The following is a 21447-nucleotide window of genomic DNA, read 5'->3' on the forward strand; positions in this document are numbered from 1 at the left end:
AAGGAGAACCCAGAGTACTCCCCCTCTTTAACTGGGATAAATGAAACTAGATGAGAGTGAGGTGATGGGGTGGAGGAGGGATTCTGCAAAAAATCATGGGATAGAAGTGAGGGGCTGCTATTTATAGGCACTTTTCGTGCTGATTCCCTCCCGAACTTAGTTAAATTAACTTCATTTAAATCTATTACAGTTTTAAACTGCATATATCAAGGTTTTAACAGTTTTTATCATAGCAGTTTAACTTTTTTGTTTAAGGTGCAGTGTGTAATTTTTAAAAGGATCTCTTGACAGAAATGCAAAATAATATACAAAACTATATTGTCAGGGGTGTATAAAAACCTTTTTATAACGACCCATTATGTTTTTATTACCTTAGAATGAGACGTTTTAATCTACATACACCGAGGGTCCCCTTACGTGGAAGTCGCCATTTTGTGCCGCCATGTTTTTACGGAAGCCCTTAACGGACCAATTTTTTTAGCTATGTTGTTTCCGTCAGTGACACGGAGTGAGCAGTGGACTGAGCTGTTGGTTGCAATTCGCAACCTCACCACTAGATGCCGCTAAAATTTACACACTGCACCTTTAAAATTACAAACATTTTTACAGTGTAAATCCCTTTTGCTATGTGTTTGCTTAAATAACTCCACTTGCACAAAAATATAAGAAACTCTCAAGTGTACATGTGTTTATATTGGGATGAATCAAGAAGGGTCAGCTCTGAGTCACAGTCTGGCCCTTCTTGATTCATCCCTATATAAACAGATATACACTTGAGAGTTCCTTCTATTTTTGTTTATACTGTATGTAACTATGTTTCACAGGTCCTATGTGTGGGCAGCTGGACGCCAAGAAGAAAAACGTGTCTGTGAGTACTAATGAAGTTACAGTACGTTTCATCTCCGGCACTCACCGTTCAGGGCGGGGATTTGTTATCTCCTATTCAACCAATCAGCACTCAGGTATGTCCTAACAGCTCATGTCCTATCACTCCTCCCACTCCCCATATATAAATATATATTTTCTTGTCTATCATCGTGCTTATTTTGTGAAATTCATTTAAAATGATTACACATCAAGTGGCTCCATGGTCCTTCATGTTCCATCTTATATCCTTGTTTTGTTGTATAGGCTAAAAGTAAACAAGGCAGGGACTGTTTGTTCTCTAAATGACAGTTTACTCAATATACGGCATTCCGGCTCACTCTGGGAATGGGAGTTGTTCCCATCCTAATCTCACTTATTGTTTACTCTCATCTCCACCCTCATTTCTGAACTGCAGCATGTGTGAATTGCTAAATAAACATATTTGCATGTGTCATAACAGTAGTTTACTTTTGTATGCCAACATTTACCTCTTATTTGATTGGATAGCTTTTATGTGTCTTATAAGTTATAACAGACTGAGAAGTTTTACAGCTTGTAGCATCTATGTTTGTGGTGTTTTAGGCAGGCTCTGTTGCTGATCCTTTCACGGACTATATTTATTGATGAAACATAAGTAAACAAAATACCTAGCTGTGTATTTCCAAAATCACAGTTGAAAACGGCACAATAAAGTCATAAAATTGCAACCGTGTAGGTCTCTGAGGTACAGACACTTAGACTGTGATATAATCTGTCATGTAGGGACTCTTAAAAAGTGTGTCAGGGCGACTGATAGGAATGCGGCTCTTCTCCTTGGCAGGATTTCAGTATGTTTGCTTTGTAATGGGAATAAGGAGAGGCTTTAGAGCTTGGGCACACACTGCAAACTGATGGAATGTTGGATGCTTTCTCTTCCTGCATAGACAAGCACAGTATGACAACTTAACCATCACATGACCACACAGTTGCAGCAAGTCATGGCAGTTTTATGCACACAGTAACCTTTGTGTCATTTGTAAGATAATGAATGTCAAAAAGGTATTTTACAAAATACTAGTGCTGTGTTCAAAATATCGATACGACGATACATCGTCATGAACGCCTGGTGATGCGCGCATCAATACAGCACCTTCAGTATCGATTCGGATGCACTTTTGAAAGTAACGTGACGAATCGTTGTTGATCCGTGATCCATATGGAAAGGACGCATGTGTCCCGTGGAGTACGTAGTGGGGTATACTTTCACTTTGCATGTCTGTCTCGCTGGCGCATGTGTCTGCATAGCAAGCTGTGTACTCTCTCTCTCTCTCTCTCTCTCTCTCTCTCTCTCTCTCTCTCTCTCTCTCTCTCGCTCTCTCTCGCTCGCTCGCACGCGTATTTAAAATCAATGAGTTCACTATGAAAGCGCAGATATCTTAGCCTATACTACTGCAAAGGGTTTTATTAGCCACTCTCTTATAAAACAGTACTAACGCATTAGAGAAGAAACACGAAAAAGATTTGCATGTGAAAAGTGTGCATATAGATAAGAGATACAGAGCTACTTCAAACTATAGCTGTCACATTAATTATCTGATTTCTATTAAATAGTATTAAGTCTGACTGCATGTTTATAGATATATTCATAGATATAGAATAATTAAATGAGAGACAAATATAATGCCTAGGGTAAGGCACCATCTTTGTAAAACTGCTTTTAAAAAACATAAGTACTTTTAAGTATTTCTGAGTTACCCCAGAAGCTAATAAATGAATGGCAAACTGTTACAACACTGCTTATTCAATGTACAATAAACAGATGATAATAATAATAATAATAATAATAATAATAATGTTTCTAAATTCTGAACAAAAATGTAACTAAAAATAGTCTTGTATCGTGATGCGCATCGTATCCGGGCCCTTGTATCGGGATACGTATCGTATCGGGAAATTGTTGGCGATACACAGCCCTACAAAATACACTTGTATTGTGAAAATAACGTTTTAATCAAATTTAATATACATTTATTGATTTAGCAAATGCTTTTATCCAAAGCGACTTATAACAAGCGGTCCATCTTAAGAAGGCAATAAACCACACCACAAGCCAGGACCCAGAAGAGAGGCATAATCAAAGGATTTTTTTAACGATTCACGTTCAGGATAAACAAGCATGCGCATCATTTTATTGTACAGATTAGCCAAACATTTAGCCCACACATTTTTAAACACGAATTGTAAAAAAAGTTCAAAGCTGTAACTTCCTGTAATACAGTGGATGCTATGAGGTCAAAGTACAGTCAGATGTTCCAGAGGTTGTGACGTTTGTGTGAAGTAAACAAAAGAGATTTGTATCTTCAACATTCTGTGCTATGTGCCAAATTCTGGTCTGTTTCCTGTGTGTATAAACTGCAGCATCAATATTGCAAGGTACTGTGACCCTGTCTGTGAAATCCAGGCTAAAGTTTCATAATGTAATAAGGAGATTAGGAGGATCAAAGTTTCACAGAACATGCAGGATGATGTTATGTAAAAAAACAGTAAATCACAAAAAAAAGACTTTAGTTGGGTTTTCACAGTTCGGGTAGTCTTGAGTCAGTTGGCATTATAGGCAAGATGTAAGTGCACACATTAGCACAACATGTTAAAGAATTTTGTTTATAGATGGTTTCATTGGATGCATGTGCGTTGTCACGTGTATTGTTTAATGGTCTGGCTAGTGGCTAAAATGACCTTTGGAACAAATACCTTGTCGAAAATAACAATGTTTTGGTTTCCTAAAGACAAGGGGAGACGGTGATCGTGGATCACTATGTGAGGGGGGGCTTGGCAGTCAATCTGTAGTTAACATTGTAAACATTAAAGGTGCAGTGTGTAACTTTTAGAAGAATCTCTTGACAGAAATGCAATATAATATAAAAAAACTATATTATCAGTGGTGTATAAAGGCCTTTCATAATGAACTGTTATGTTTTTATTTCCTTAAAATGAGTTGGTTTTATGTACATACACCGTATGACAACTTAACAGTAACCATCACATGACCACACAGTTGCAGCAAATCATGGCAGTTTTATGCACACAGTAACCTCTGTGTCATTTGTAAAATAATGTCAATAAGGTATTTTACAAAATACACTTGTACATGGAAGTCGCCATTTTGTGCCACCATGTTTCTACAACAACCCTTAACGGACAAACTTTTTTACTAATTTGTCTCCAACGATGACATGTTTGTCCTGTGGCGGCTACCGTAGCTCCTCTATGCGTTTCGGTGAACTGAGCGTTGGTTGCAATTTGCAACCTCACCACTAGATGCCGCTAAAATTTACACACTGCACCTTTAATTTTACACAGTAACGTGTAGTTTTTGATGCACTTTAGCTATGATTTGAAGTAAGGTAATCAACTTTTTTTGCTCGTTATCAGAAATAAACAACTTTAAAAGGACTCTATTGTTATTGATTCTTTGCGGAAGTTTACCGGAAGTTATATTTGTTCAACGAAACCCATTTGTAATGTAATTTTATGTTGTTATTGCTGTAATTGTCTATTTTCTAACTTTGCAAATCACTGCTGTATCTTTCTCACAGAGCTTATTTCATGCCTGCATCGAGGAACGCACTTTACATCTCAGCAGATCAGGTAAGACATCCAGCGGCCTGACAATAACAGTGACCGCCTTAAAGAGCCATAAAATGCATGATGTTTTATTATTCATGCACCCTCGAATTCTAATTTATGGTGTTTAATATCTGAATCCTCATTTGGGTTTCAGTGCATTCTGTCCTGCAGGCTGCAAAGGTGTTGCAGGAGAAATCTGGGGCTGGCATGGGCAAGGATACCGTGATGTAAGCTTTTCAAAACAGCCGTTCAATAGAGGGATTATTATGAGTCATGGCATTTGAATGTACTACCATATATGGATTGTTACCGAAAGCTGTTTATAGTAGCATACAACAGGCATCGTTTATTAAAGGAATATTTCACCCAATAATGCACATTCTGTCAATAAAACACTCTTGTTATTTAAAACAAAAAAGAGTTTACTAGCACAATGTACCATTTTTTCCCATACTATATACACTACGACCATCCCTGGTCCTCGTTCACTTTTACTATTTGAATAAACATTTTGTGTGGACTTTTTAAAGGGGACATATCATGAAAATTTGACTTATTCCAAGTTTAAGTGCTATAATTGGGTCGCCAGTGCTTCTATCAACCTACAAAATGTGAAAAGATTAACATAGTAACTTAGTTTTTGTAAACCATTCTCTGCAAGCATGTGAAAAAAATAGCTAATTGAAATGTGGCTCCCCTTGTAAAGTCAGAAGGGGATAATACTGTCCCTTAATCTGCACTATTCAACCACGCCACTGCCATTTAGTGCAGAGATCAACACATTTGCATTTTAAGGACACCCAAAACGGCACATTTTTGCACACACATACATAGTGGCAATTTTAACTTGTCTATATGGTATAAATTATAAATTATCTATATGGTATTTTAAGTTAAAATTTCACATATGTATTCTGGAGACAGATTTATTTGACATCTTAGTCTTTATACGTTTATACCTATGATGAAATACTATAACGCACATGTGTGTTTGTGCATTTCTAGACCTCTGTTTTGTGTAAAGCTGCTACCCATGCAGGGATTATTTCAGACAGTCTGGGTGGCATGATCACTGTTTCCCTTCAGAAGGGCATCACTCTGTATGAGTCGAACTTCGCCAATGGCATACTGTCAAAAACGTGAGTAATTTATTTGTCTGTGTGGACTTGCGCCTGCAGTTTGTATGTGATCAAAAGTAATAGGAGGCACCTGAACTAAAGTTGCCAGCCAGCACCAGCATTTTTCATGATTTTCACAAAAGTTGAATGCCTTCCAGAAAATGTGCTTTTTTAAAATATATAAACATGCAATATATCAAATGAAAGATCAGACCCTCTGCTTTCAAACAACAATGAAAAAAATGATTCATTCAATTTCATGAATTTTTTAAAAGTACGTGGTTACAATCAATTTATTTAAGCTACATTTTAACAAAAGTTTTTTGTTTTGTTTTTCAAAATTTTTTGGTTAAAATTTAGCTTAAATAAACTAATTGCTACTACTTACCTTAAAAGAATTTAGTAAATTGAATAAATATTTTTTTTTCAGTGTATCTTGATTAGTTCTTTGCTTATCACCTCTCAAATATGGGTAGGTTTCTTCAAAAACACCAAATTTTGAGCAAAAAGCTGAGATAATTCCATTTTTGTGAAGGACTTTGCTTTTGAGTTGTATAAGTTGCAGAAGAGTGGATAATAGCGGTATTGCGGATTGCCGGAAATACTTCAGGGAATTGGAATTGCGGATTGCAGGGAAGCATTTTCTCCTAATTGACTCGTCAATTGCAGTGAAAGAGTTAAAGGTCTGAATACTTGCGTAAATTTGATATGTGTGACCCTGCACTGAAAAAAATTATTCATTGAATTTAATCAATTTTTTTAAAGCGTAACTAAACCCCTGGTCCGAGCCCACTGTTAATATTTGAAAAATGCAAGAAAAGTGGGCAAATCCCAACGGAGATAGAGGGGACGAGCTAAGCTCGTACCAAGTGTGTGGTGAGATATAACAAGGGAGTGGTGAGCTTGAACCTGCTTACGTCACAAGTTACTTTTTGGACCCAACATCCAATAGGAAAATTCAACTGCAGTAGTCACCGTTCAACCTGAAGAGGGCAGCACTCAGACGTTTTTACACCATATATTATAGTATTGAAACACTTTATATCCAAATGTCAAAAAACTTACTAAAATCAATGAACAGCACTAATAAAGCACCATTCTTACAGATCATTAACTAAAAAAAGTTGGTTTAGGGTTTAGTTACTCTTTAAGTTAAGTGGTTGCAATCAATTTATTTAAGCTACATTTAAACAAAAGTTTTATATTTTATTTTACTTATCTTTTTTGTTTAAATGTAGCTTAAATAAATTGATTGCAACCAGTAATCTTCAAAAATTTATTAAATTCAATGAATAATTTTTTTCAGTGTGGACTACAAAACCATTCCTAAGTAGCACAGGTATATTTGTAGCAATTACCAACAATACATTATATGGGTCAATATTATCGATTTTGTATGCCAAAAATCATTAGGATATTAAGTAATGATCTCATTCATGAAGATATTTTATAAATTTCCTACCGTAAATAAATATATAAAAATGCATACATCATTAGTAATATATGCGGCTAAGGACTTCATTTGGAAAACTTTAAAGGTGATTTTTACAATATTTCGATTTTTTATTTTTTGGCACCCTCAGATTCCAGATTTTGAAATAGCTGTATCTCGACCAAATATTGTCATATCCCAACAAGCCATACATCAATGGAAAACTCACTATAGCTTTCAGATGATGTATAAATCTCAATTTAACAAAATTGACCCTTATGACTGGTTTTGTGGTTCAGGGTCACATTGATTTCAGTATTTTATTTTTTTATAAATTTACAGACATACGTCAAATTTGTCATTATGGCTTATGGGGTACTCGGTGTGGATAAATGAGACAAAAGTGTAATTAAACAAATTTAGTATCAGGCTGAATAACATTGAATACTTTTTGAATGCACTATAAAAACACATTTTAAGCCTGGCTACAGCAGAAGGGAATGTAGAATAACTGAACATTAACATGTTGTCCAGAAGCTGAATTGATGCGCTTGTACTTGAATGCATCTTTTATTCAAATGTTCTGTTTTCTTCACAGTGGTTCTTTATCAGATAAGCGGCTAGTCTTCAACAGAGGTAATCACTGCTATTTGCAAGGCTTTGACATATATTTATGATGAGTTAAATTGATTTAAAAAAAATATTTGCAATAATTAACTATAAAATTTAAATAAGCTATTTTTTAAGATATAAAGTATATGTTGGTTACATAAATGTGAAATTCTGTAAGTTAATTTCCTTAAAAGTATTTAAAAGTAAGTCTATGCATTTGTTTATCCATTCACAGACTGTTAAAAACAGGTTTGCATTGCTTTTACAATTACACTTGGTCATAGTGTTGCAGAAACCTTTCATTTTCAAAGAGACATTCCTAGGTTTAATTTGATCCTAATAGCAGGGATGAGTCGTGTGTCAGTGTTCAGGGTGTACAAGAAATTATAGTTTATATAACACGTAGTTACACACACTACATGATACTTAAATCTTATCACCTGCTTGTAATTGCACATTACATAAATATAAACACAGGATAGAAATTTAAATGCTAACATTTGCAAGAGTTACAATACAGATCTGATCTAAGTCAAGGGATAATCTTCACGTGTTTAAACAAGTTGTTTTTCTCCATCTGCAGAATGTGACAGGGAGCTAAAGGTGCAAACTTACAACACTTCTTCAGTGTGGATGGAGGTGAACAGACTGGGTCAGAAAGTCTCCTGGTCTCCAGGACAAGTCAACACTCAGTGGGCCGCAAGTTCTGAGGACCAGCAGCCGTGGCTGGAGCTTGAGCTGTGGAATAAAAGTACTGTCACAGGTCAGAGCTTTGCCTTGGCAACACAAAGGTCATGGGTTTGAACACATACTGATTAAAAAACATATTGATTAAATGCACTGTAAGTCACTTTGGATAAAGCATCTGTCAAATGCATAAATGCAGTATCGAAAGAAATTTTCAAAAATGTCCCTAAGCTGTCACTGGGGCAGTACCCTTTAAAAAGTCCATATGTACCACAGTGGCAGGCGGTGACTTCTTTTTTTTGAGGGCGCACGATGGGAAGTTCTTCACAACATTTATGTAGCCCATCATGTGTTTGGTTCGTAATTTCAAAATATGTATTCTGCGCGTCGAGTGAACCTATGTGCATCACGTGTCTTGTCTTTATGATAAAAGAGACACTTGCGTTTGCCAGATACTCGCATAATCTCATGTGTAATCAGAGTTTACAGTTAAAGGAATAGTCTACTCATTTTCAATATTAAAATATGTTATTACCTTAACTAAGAATTGTTGATACATCCCTCTATCATCTGTGTGCGTGCACATAAGCGCGGGAGCACGCTGCGACGCTTCGATAGCATTTAGCTTAGCCCCATTCATTCAATGGTACCATTTAGAGATAAAGTTAGAAGTGACCAAACACATCAACGTTTTTCCTATTTAAGACGAGTAGTTATACGAGCAAGTTTGGTGGTACAAAATAAAACGTAGCGCTTTTCTAAGCGGATTTTAAAGAGGAGCTACATTTTATGGCGTAATAGCACTTTTGGGAGTACTTCGACTCGGCGCAGTAACACCCACCATCGAAGTACTCCCAAAAGTGCTATTACGCCATAAAATATAGTTCCTCTTTTAAATCCGCTTAGAAAAGCGCTACGTTTTATTTTGTACCACCAAACTTGCTCGTATAACTACTCGTCTTAAATAGGAAAAACGTTGATGTGTTTGGTCACTTCTAACTTTATCTCTAAATGGTACCATTGAATGAATGGGGCTAAGCTAAATGCTATCGAAGCGTCGCAGCGTGCTCCCGCGCTCACGTGCACGCACACAGATGATAGAGGGATGTATCAACAATTCTTAGTTAAGGTAATAACATATTTTAATGTTGAAAACGAGTAGACTATTCCTTTAAGGGAGTGTCTTGCAAATATTTTGTGAAAGTGAGCGTCTCTTTTATCATAAAAGGTTTTGACGTGTGTGCAGCAGGCACTTATTTTGACAAAACATGTGATGCACATGGTTCACATGACGCAACAAACATATTTTGAAAACACGAGCAACACACGTGACACTCCGAAGAATTATTTTGAATTTGCGCCCCTCGGAAGAGCAGTCACGAGCCGCCACTAATGTACCATTTAAGTACAGATATGTATACATTTTGTACCTGTATGTACCTGTGTAGTACTAATATACACTCTTTAGGTGCCAAAGTCTGATTTTTTAAAAATGTACCACCCCAGTGACAGCTAGGCCCATTTTTCTGACAATGTGTGAATATGAAATAAATGTTTAACTTAATGCAAACACAAGAAACATTGTTTACTGTTCTGTTAGCCTGAATCATCATTAGATGGATTCATTGAAAAAGATCTGTTTACTACACCAATGGTTAATCAGTGCCCTGACACTTGCTTTCAGGTATCATAACAAAGGGTACGCCACACTACTACATTGAATCTTACACCCTCATGTTCAGCAAAGACCGTAAAAACTGGAAAGTCTACAAAGCTCCATCTAGCAAAGAGAAAAAGGTACACAATTCATCAGTCTAATGTTTGATGTCTGATATCTGTATTAATAAATCATGTGGCTGTAGTTTATTACATAAACAATCATGGAACTGCTTTGTCTCTATTTCAAGGTGTTTGAGGGCTATTCTGATGGTCATGTGACAGTGCTCAACAGTCTGATTCCACCAATAATAGCACGCTACATTCTTCTGAAACCCCAGCAATGGCACATCAGGGCCTCTGCCCAAGTTCAAGTGCTGGGTTGCCCCTCTGCCCTTTTAAGGTCTCGTTCCTATGGAGATGGTGAGAGTTTGCACAAGAATTCAGAATCCATTTTATTGCAGGGTGGATGTTGCAACGTAATTGGAGTTTATGCATAAACCTCACTTTAGATATTTTTACACACATTTAAAGGTGCAATGGGGTATTTTTAGGAGAATCTCTTTGAAAGAAATGCAATATAATACATATAACTATATTAGGGGCGTCAGTTTGTGTTGAAAAGTGGTGGGGACAAAAGAGCAGGGTAGGGTTGCACCAGTCGTTCGTAAGTTCTTACTTAAACTGGGACGTAAAGTCCAAACTAGAGGCTTAGGCTATATCCACACGAAGCCGGTGCATTCCCTATCCGATCATTTTTTTCCCTTGCTCTAAAAAAAGAATCCGTAAACACGAAACCACTGAAACCGACTGAAACCGGTGTAGTATATATGCCGGACCAGTATGGGGCGCTGTAATTCTGCTACAGATATTCACTATACACGGAGAAGAAGACTTTGAGCATGCGCATAACCAACGTATGGTGTTGTCCATTATCGCTTGTTGGTCACCACAATTGCATAGAAGCAATAGATTTTGCTGTAATAAAGCTAGTAGGCTTTAGTTGCTTCTGTAGCACGAACACAATCACGTAGTCCGCCGTTATTGTTGTTGCTGTTACGTGTGACGCTTCCGACACGTGATGTGATGACGTTTTCGCTTCACAAAATATACGGATTGGCTTTACAGACGAAACCGCAAGGGTGTCGGTTTCAGATTTATCCACTTTAGGACCAGGTTTCAAAAAATAGCGGTTTTACTCTCTGAAATCGCCGGATCCGTGTGGATGAAACGCCAATACGATAACAAATTTATGCGTATACAGTGATTCGCGTCTCCGTGTGGACAGCCCCTTAGTAACTACTAGCTAGTTTATAACTAACTCTTTACTTTATTCAGTTCCACCATTTGTTCTTAACTAAAGGTATTGCAGAGGATTTTCTTTATCCGGTTGGATCATCAAGACATGTGGTCCTCCTAGTTGTCAATCAGGAGTGTTGCGCAATTGCATTTTTTTTAAAAAGTGGAGAAGGCGGTTCTTTTCTAAAATTCGAGAGAATCCTCCGCTACACCTTTAAGGCAGAACGTAGCTAGTAGGTCGTAAGCTCTCCGTAAAGTAATGCGTTGGCGCATAGAATGACGTCTACTTTTCTTAACCCAATCACAAGCCTTATAATGGGTAAACAGGAAATAGTCTGAACAGTACGTAATTTCAAACTCATTCGTGACTCGCCTAAACTGAAAGTTATAAAAGACGTTAAAGCAAACGTTATCGAACTCAAAACATTACACTTTTAATTGAAAATATCTATCCCACATATGGAGGAGAAAATAAACAGGAAGAAATGTTTTATCTTATTTTAGTTGATGGATACACAGAAAATTAAACAGTTCTTGAAAACTTGTTGAGGAATTTGCGGCTCTTCATAATAAATTACGAGCTCATCGATGTAATATAATCTGGCTGACATCTTATTCCAATCATTATTCATGGACAGAGGCTTCCGTAAATATTTAGTCACAACGTATTGTTACGTTTAGTGCTGGGCAAAGATTAATCGCGATTAATCGCATACAAAATAAAAGTGATTTTTGCATAATATATGTGCGTGTACTGTGTCTAATTATTATGTATATTTAACCACACACACATTCATATATTCATTTCAGAATTGTTTTATTTCTATATCATTTTTTTATTTATATTTAATATATATTATATAAAAATATAAATAAATATATATAAACATGTAAATGTTTCTTAAATACATACATGAATGTGTGTGTATATATTTTTATACAACAGTTCTTTCTGGTTCTCGAATCTGATTGGCTAAGAGCTATGCGATATTGTGCTAATATCGGCACTGTAACCGCTTCACCTTTCGTATCATTCCGCCACCTAGTGAATGGAGGTCCTAAGCAGGCTCATCTCTGAATGGAAAAACATAGACGCGCTGTTGTGAATCACTCTCCGTGTATCTCATTAGTTTACTAGCTCACAAATCAGTCTGCGAATCCCAATCGGAAGTTATTATTGGATGTTACGTTAAAGCCAATGGGAGAAATGTCTTGTCACATCGCGCGGACGATTAACACTTGGAAAGAGGAATATAAACACTCGTCTTTTTTCTGGAGCTATATCTCATCAGAACGCGAAAACACCGTGGAACTGCAGGTAAGCACCGCAGCTTTTAAATGTGGACATCATTCACCCCATCGTGACGTGACCACCAAAACATGTTATGAGATATCGCCACTGGCATAACGTTATTTATAAGCAGCATGCAAAAACATCTCTCTGACACTTATAAAAAACCGTTTTATATAGTACTGACTAGAACAAAGTTTAATAATAATAATCGAGTGCTCGTATCACGTTAAGAATAAATGAGAAAGCAATAGTAACGTTATACAAGTAGTTTTATTAACTTTTACCTTGCGCCAAAACAATAACAACACAAAAGACACTAAATATGAATTAAAAAACAAGTAATAGTTTGATCATGACACCAAATACTGCTGATTTGATCTCATTTTGACGATCATAAACAAACAAGGCCAACATGAGAGCCAGGGAATTCCTGTCAGAGATGTAGCCCAGAGAGGGCGGTGGTCAGCGGGGCGAGTGAACACTGACGTCCGCTCATGCTTTGGTTCTCATTCGTACCGAATCTCACTAAGCAAACGTTCAAACAGGCGCTATCTTTACTAATCGACTGCAGATTTAAATATAATACATATACATTCTCGACTGAACTAATCTTAAAACTACACTTTGTGACCAAGAAACGGTAATATAAGGAAACGGCTTTTCCGTCCATTGAGTTGTTATGAGCTTCAAAGCAGCCGAAAGTGTTACCTGTCATTCTGGCCGCCCTCAAATCCGTGGCGGAAGAAGTAGTTCTCAAACAAAGAGGCTTTTAAAATAACTCCGTTGTTGTTTTCTAGTTTTCGTTTTTCAAACGTGTGCCGTCGAACTGTTGTATAAAAGCAATATCGCTCTCGGAGTCGTGTGATATAGCTCTATATCATCACGGCTGTGATTGCCTCCGGCACTCGGCCTGCGGCCTCGTGCCTCTGGCCTAATCACAGCCGTGATGATATAGAGCTATATCACACTCCTACTCGAGCGATATTGCTTAAATACATAATAATTAGACACAGCACACACTCATATATTATACCAATAATCATTTTTATTTTGTATGCGATTAATCGCGATTAATCTTTGCCCACCACTAGTTACGTTTAAACTAAGTTTAATGTTGCAACGCAAAAACATTTAGTAGTGCGTAAGTTGTAACTTAGTGCCCATTACATTGTAACTAGGCTACGTTGTTACTTATGCATAGCTGGTGCAACCGGCCCCAGATGAAAAAAACATTACAGCAGGACGGGAAAAATATCAAATAACGGCGCATCAAAAATGGGCAATGCGTAGGCCAGTCAACAACACAAAAATACTCATAAAAAATAGCATAAACCCTCAACAATGTCGACTGCACATGTAACAGTCCCTACAACACCAGCTCAACCAAAAAGTGCCAAAGCACCATACTATAGAAATCAGCAGCACGTTAGGTCAACGATTACAATGAAATTCATTACATATGTAAAAGAAAACACACCATAAGCACACAACGCAACGTATGTGACCCTGGACCACAAAACCAGTCGTACACTGCAAAAAAATACGTTGTTACTTAGTATTTTTGTCTTGTTTTCAGTAGAAATATCAAAAAATTCTTAAATCAAGATGTATTTTCTTGATGAGCAAAATGATGTAAGAAAATAAGTCTAGTTTTTTGACAAAAACTATACAATTTAAGTGAATTTGTGCTTAAAACAAGCTAAATTATCTGCCAATGGGGTGAGAAAATTTTGTTTAAATTAAGTGTTTAAGAAAAAAAAAGAAATCTTATTTTTAGATTTTTTTCTCACCCCATTGGCAGATATTTTTGCTTGTTTTAATCACAAATTCACTTAAATTGTATATTTTTTGTCTAAAAACTAGACCTATTTTCTTAGGTCATTTTGCTCATCAAGAAAAAGCATCTTAATTTAAGAATTTTTACTGAAAACAAGACAAAAATACTAAGTAAAATAGTCATTTTTTGCAGTGTAAGTCGTATCGCTTGATTTTTCAGAACATTTTAACCAAATGCTTTCAAAAAGTGGTGAGGACAAAATCAGCCATTTCAAAAAGTGGTGGGGACATGTCCCCAGCGTCCCCAGTGTAAATGACACCTATGAACTATATTGTCAGTGGTGTATAAAGACCTTATATAATGAACTGTATTGTTTTAATTAACTTAGAATGACTCGTTATTATTTACATACACCGTGGGTCCCCTTCTGGAAATTGCCAGCATGTTACTACAGTAGCCCTAAACAAACAAACTGTACAGGCACCGTTCACATATCGCGCCTACAAACGTGTAGGAAACACTAGGCGCATAGATTCTTGTCACATGACCTGCGATGCGCTTGCGGCATTCTGAAAAGTTGAAATGTTTTTAACTCGATGCAGTGCGGACACGCCTAGAAAAAACGAACGCGTCGCGATCGCGTCGCTTCTAGTGTGCATACCGCGCACCTACATTTTAAATAACAAACTCGAACATGCAAAAGACGCGATATGTGAATCACCCCCTACGTTGTCTCAGACAACAACATGTTTGTTTTTTGACGGCTACCATAGCTTTTTAAAATTAGCGTTTTAAAATTAAGGTTGGTTGCAATTCGCAATCTCACTGCTAGATGTCACTAAAAAACCCACATTACACCTTTAAGCCTTATCTGTAAAACTGGGGACAGTGTCTTAACTTTGTGATGAACTGTTTCAATTCGTTCATTATAAATGAACTCTGGCAAGGTGGTTATCACAGAATCTGTGTCTATAAACACGCTCACCACTGAGGGTCCTGTCATCACCAGAAGCTCAGGTGAAGTGAATTTGCAGATGTTCATCCAGTGACTGCTAATACGTGACTCTATCTGTGAAATCCAGGGTAAAGTCTTAAAATCTTGAGCATCAAAGTTTGATTTTAATGTTTATTTTTGCCTTAACATTTTGACTTAATTCAACTTAAAAATATTTTTAAGGCAATATTTTTACACATTTTTTTCATAAATATAAGGCAACCAGTTAACTTACTTTTTTATTTTTTTAGAACCAACAAATCTTTTTTACAGTGTTAACATGGCCTTACTCAGTAAATATTAAAGATATAAAGTTTATATTTTTACAAAATATATTCAAATGATGATTTTATTTACAAAACAGCAAGTCTGGGTTTTCACAGGCAGGGTCACAAATGATTGACAATATTAGTTTTAACTTGTAGTAGATTACATTTTTATGCCTTAATGAATTAGTTTACCCAAAGGAAAATAAACCCTGTTGTTATTTATTCACACTTATGTCATTCTGTAATATAAAGTGAATTCTGCTTTGTATTAAATGGAAAATAAGGTTAAATAATGTTAAATGTTTATTTAAATAATGCTATTTATTTATTTATTAATTATTATTTCTCCACAGGACCCAGTCAGGCAGTGATATTGGTGGCAGGAATGGTTTTGGGTGCTGCTCTTTGTTTCAGTTGCCTATTGGCTGGGCTCATCTGGTGGAAAAGGTAACTGCACCAATTTTTCCTGATAAAAATATCATTCAAAGGGCTTATATTCTTTTGATTTAAATACAGCTCTTTTCTACGACATTTCTCACACTCATCTCTGCTCGTTTCAGAAAAAGAAACGCACAACTAAAGAAATTCTGTGTTGACCAAGGTAAAAAATTTTGTACCGTTTATCTTCAATGCCATATGTTGTTGTCGTTTCCTGACCGACTTCCATTGTCTCTGCTTCAGGTCGTCAGGGTTTCCAGGCAAAGAGACCTCCATGTACAAACCCTGAGCTTGTGTCTTACCCTCTGGTTCGAAACGTCCACGATGCCCTCCCCAACCCTCCTCTCAATGGTGAGACATTCACACAGCTTCTCATTCCAGTATAGCAATGAATACCGAAATTCATAAAGTAATGTGTTTCGATGGACAACTGAGACAAGGCAGTGTTTGTGGAGAAGACGCCGCTGGGTCCAAAAGATCAACATCTAACAGACGTCCTGCTAATATGAATAAGAGGGTTAGTGTGCCTCGAACAGCGGGGCAGATAGCGAGGGAAAGCCAAGTAGTCATTCTGACCCCTTTGTAAAAGCCACCCCCTACCCGCCCCGTTATTGCTCAGCCCATTTTGTGTGCTTTTGCACAGCTGGACTCCCAGCAGAACTCCGAACGTTAAAATGATCATAGAAGATGAAAGACCAGGAATGACACCCCTTTGTCCCAAATTCACATTATGGTAACAGTTACAATTATTAGCCCTTTTCACACAGAGATTACGGAAAATTCACGGAAAATGCGTCCGGGATTTGTCCGGGATCTTTGATTTTTTTTGCCAATGATTTTCTGGAATCTGTGCGTGCACTCATGTCCTCACTACAGCATGCTCCTTACAGCATTATTTCTGATTCTTGTTCACACAGAAATGCTTTGAATGTTACCAGGTCCTCTTTACCGGAGCGATCCCAGAACATTTAAGCTTTGTTTATACTCGCGCTTTGGTCCGCAATGCAAGCCTCCGCGGATCACGCGCGCGTCTTACCAAACGGACGAGGCGTTTATAGTTAACGCGCTCGCTGTTGCACTATTTTTTGAACCACCGGGCGGCAACGCGAGCAATAAAGTCAAAAACAAACACAAAGAAGAGGATAGAAGAAGTCGTCCGCTGGAACCACCCTAGTGCTTTTAACATTATGTTTGATATATATAAATATGAGAACATGAATAAAAAGTTACAAAAAATGCCGTGCACAGCGCCACGCGAAATGGGGTCTCGCGCACCCAACGCGCGCCACCGCCCACCCCGCGTTGACGTCATTTTTGCCGCGCGCACCAACGCGCCCGTGCGGACGCGTCGAGTATAAACATAGCTTAACGGGATGTGTTTGTGTTCACACAGAAGCCTCTCTGACAATTTTACGGAAATTTTCTGGGACCAAAGTACTGTGTGAATCGAGTCATTGTAAAAAAAAGTTTTTTATACCAACGAGCCCAAATTTTAAATTACAAAATTGTCTGGAAATTTTTTGCTTGCAATTCCTATACGGGTGATTCTCACGAAATCTAACTTTAGAAGGTGTCCAACATCAGAATTTTTAAAAAGCCCTTGAAGCCAATTTTTTTTCACATATAAGATTTCTTCTGAACTATGACATAATCATTATTTTTAGAGGATTTAAAAATATTTCCAATAGAATTATTTAGATGTTTTAGATTATCATTATCAAAAATTATCATGACCGCAACATGATATTACATAAATATATGCATTTACAAACTCATGTTTCGGTAATGAGAACTAAAAGGTTGTCTAGGTACTATGACAATTTTTTTTTACTTTTACCTGGAGAGACTGCTTACCTGCTAGCCATCTTGAGTGTCACAGTCAATTATATTCCAACAATTTTTTTTTTTAAATGTTAGTTCCTTGAAAGCTTAAACAATAATTAAAAATTGTTCCGGAGGATGAGAAAATTAGTCTTGGACACATTTATATTCCTTATTATTGTGTCTACATTTGATCACCAAATACTACATTTTTCTTTACTGTAAATGTTTATAGTATAACATGCACTTAAGCTTTTTATTTTTTAGATTTTAAAATTATAAATATTATATATGTCAAAGAACCCAAATCCAGTCATGGACACGTTGTGGTAATAAAAAATTTCCCCTTAAAGGTGGAAAAGAGGATGTTTGTTTAATACATTTTTGCAATGTTACCTGAAACTGTCTTTACTAAATGATAAAAGACTATTTATTAGGCGCACTGAAAGTAATAAAATAAATATATTTCATCTGTGCATAAGGTAGGGCCTTATAAACATCAGCCAATCGTTGATGCAATCATCGCAATCGTCATTGGCCCTCTGGCTTGTCAATCACTGCCATTACGTTTCTTGGGAGAGACGTGCGCGCTCCAGTAACGTTACACGAGTGACGCATGCGCATAGCGCATGAAACTCCGTCTTAAGTTTCGGTTTATTTTCATTTTCGCTCCTGCTTTCCTCCTCGAATCTGCACCATGGAAGAGAAGAAACCCGAAGGAGGACGCAAAAGAAAGAGTTTTTAAGTCGCTGAGAAGAGGAGAAATTTGTCAGAAGAATATTATCTAACCAGAGTCGTTATTGGAGAAACATTTCAACACTGGAGAGCAATGAAGGAACAGAGAGGTGTCAGACGCGCAGGTCGCAAAAATTCTCTTCGACAGGTAACAGTGATTATTCTTTCTTTGTGGAATAATTATTGTTGTACTGTTATTCAGGTATATCGACGTTGTTCTTGTACTGTAGTTGTAAGTGACCAGGCTGCTACACGCTAGTTGAAATGGGAGTAGCGTCCACTGATCTAACTTTACGTCTTATGTGTTTATTATCATATCTTTTCACATAATGAATCCACTGACGCGACACAGCATATGCCAGTGGTAAACAAACACTCGTGTTCAAATACTCGTGCACGAGTTATGGAAGGCGTTTCCTAGATATTAGCTGTGAAGGAGGGAGGCTGTTCTTGCGCATGCGCTTATTTAAAAAACTCAGTAACGGTCTTTGGATTCGGCGGAAACATCCTCTTTTGCGCCTTTAAATGTGGAAAAAACAACAAAATTGTTTTTTATGATGTCATTTGAAATCATGTGCAAAAAGATGTTTATAACTGTATGCTTATTATTTTGATAGCATTTACTTTTCTTATCAATATGTCTCATGACACCTCGCAAGTCTAATTTTGCGAGAATCACCCATACAAATATGAAATTCCAGTTCATCCTAGTCCCGTTTTTTTGAGACTAGAAAGCCCACCAGTTGCTCAGTGGCAGCATAAATGTGCCTTTCTTTAGTGTGCACTGTTGTCTGAAAGGGTTCTTTAATTGGAGCCCAAATTAGGGACAAGTGAGAAGAAGACCCTCCCCAACACCCTCTGGCCAACAGAGCCTTCAGTAAAGGGTTCTGGTATGAGAAGCACCCGAGGGTCAGTGGTACAGACAGAGTTCGCTTCAATTAAAGCAGTTTCATCCTCTTGACATTCCTGCAGAGTGAGTGAAGGATTGAAAGCAAAGAACGTAGAGCCCCTTTCACAGCCCTAACTACTGTTGGACACATTGTGGTGGGTGGCCAGTGAGATCATGTGGGAGTTTAATAATATCTCAATATGAGCTGGCTGAGGGAATGGCCGGCCACTGGGTATTAGAGCCAATTGAAATAATACATCACCCCATTTTTCTATTTTTTTACAGACTATGCTGAGCCCGATGTTGTCGCAGGGCAAATGGTAGGTCTCACGTTCCGACCCACGATGGAAGAGGGTTACACCGTCCCCTACGCCCTCAACCACTATGACACCCCAGGAGAACATCCTGAATACACTTATCCTATGCCCCGCGAACCAGAATATGCAACACCCTTCGGGGAAACTCCCATAGACTCTGTCATATCCTCACCAGTGCACAGTCGACATAACCCCAACCTACCCGTGTGTGGATCCACACAGTGCACAACAACACAACAACAGTACGATTGCCCTGCACACAGAGTGATCTCTAATGGATACTGTACTCCAGTCACACATCATACTAACCAATGTAAGACTAATGTGATCTACACTGAGCCCCAGACAGTACAACCAATATTGCATACTTACCATGAACCACTTTGAGACAGCGTGGCATCTGCTATAGAAGACCCCTTTGTCTATTCCTGTTGTTGTTTTTTTTGCTGTTTTGAAGAACTATTTGTTTTTAAAGAAAGCATGACATCGGCTAATTTGATTAAAAATGATAATAATATTTTTACTGCTGTGCTATTGCCAGCAAAAAAGTTTACACCAATTAAGTACTGTGGGGAGGACAAATATGTGAACCTTTTGGAATTTCATGGGTTTTTTTTTTTAATAAATTTGTCTTAAAATGTGATCTGATCTTCATCTAAGTCAAGGGTATATTGACAAATATAATTTGTCTTAAAATAATAACACAAAAAATTCTAATCTTTAATGGCTTTATGCGGATTTTGTTTTTCTGAAGCCATTCTGTTGTGGACTTGTTTATGTGTTTTGGGTTGTTGTCTTGTTGCATCACTCCCCTTCTACTAGGGGTGGAACAATACATGTATTCGTTTCGAACCGAATCGGTACGGGGGTCACGGTTCGGTGCATGAATTTAAACGGAGAATACACGGTATGAAAATAGATAAAACTTGCGTGCAAAATAATTAATGTAATGCGGAAATACTGTTAGATACGCGGGTTCTTTATGGACAGCTAATCTGTTGCCCCGCTTTAGCTCTGAAGCTCTGATTGGCGCCAATGCATCCGAGCTCCGCCTATGTATGCGCTCTATCAGAGACCGTCTAGATTCTCTGGCACTCTGCATTGTTTTGTCACATCGACGCCGGTCCAGTCAGTGAATGAGCAGCCGACAGCGAGTATGGCAAGTGGTGGTGTTCCCCAAGAGTTAGACGTTCCGCCAGCCATCGCAAGTTTGGCAAAACTTCAGTTTTCCAGTCAGTTACAATAGTACAGGCGAGAGTGTGGTGGAAAAGACGAGGACTTTGCATCGGCGTTGTTCAGCAATTGTTAGGTATGTGAGTGGAAATACATCTAATCAGTGCTCTCAAGTCTCACGCATTCACCTTGACAAACACGCATTTCAGTCAGTTCAAACGCCACACTTTGTATTTCTCACGCTGAGAAGTAGGAGATAAATTGTCCTGCTATATACAACAGGCATACGCAGGGCAGTTCTGTTGAGTTCAGCTGCTTTCAGTTTTTTAAGCGTGCTCAACTTTACGCAGCGCCATCAGCGTCAGAGTACCGCGAGAAATCTTGCGGAGGAGGCTGATTTCAAATCGCTCTCGCGTTACTCTGACGTCATCCACTTGTCGTTTCTTGCAGCCCCTTGTGAAGT

The 21447-nt window shown here is 37.7% G+C and overlaps 1 protein-coding gene across 1 annotated transcript in view; it reads left to right on the forward strand.

Annotated features, from left to right (window-relative positions):
• LOC129448327 (discoidin, CUB and LCCL domain-containing protein 1) overlaps positions 1 to 20624 on the forward strand; it is a 45995-nt gene extending 25371 nt beyond the window's left edge. Inside the window, exons 3-15 of the mRNA XM_055210642.2 lie at positions 825 to 962; positions 4443 to 4494; positions 4628 to 4700; positions 5479 to 5612; positions 7622 to 7659; positions 8219 to 8398; positions 10007 to 10119; positions 10230 to 10401; positions 15279 to 15365; positions 15965 to 16058; positions 16172 to 16212; positions 16293 to 16400; positions 19780 to 20624. Coding sequence (XP_055066617.2) covers positions 825 to 962; positions 4443 to 4494; positions 4628 to 4700; positions 5479 to 5612; positions 7622 to 7659; positions 8219 to 8398; positions 10007 to 10119; positions 10230 to 10401; positions 15279 to 15365; positions 15965 to 16058; positions 16172 to 16212; positions 16293 to 16400; positions 19780 to 20198 — 1649 coding nt within the window. The 3' untranslated portion in view covers positions 20199 to 20624. The remainder of the gene's footprint in view (positions 1 to 824; positions 963 to 4442; positions 4495 to 4627; positions 4701 to 5478; positions 5613 to 7621; positions 7660 to 8218; positions 8399 to 10006; positions 10120 to 10229; positions 10402 to 15278; positions 15366 to 15964; positions 16059 to 16171; positions 16213 to 16292; positions 16401 to 19779) is intronic.
• The last annotated feature ends 823 nt before the right edge of the window (positions 20625 to 21447 follow it).

Source organism: Misgurnus anguillicaudatus, chromosome 10 (assembly GCF_027580225.2).
Source record: "Misgurnus anguillicaudatus chromosome 10, ASM2758022v2, whole genome shotgun sequence".
Taxonomy (NCBI): Eukaryota; Metazoa; Chordata; class Actinopteri; order Cypriniformes; family Cobitidae; genus Misgurnus; species Misgurnus anguillicaudatus.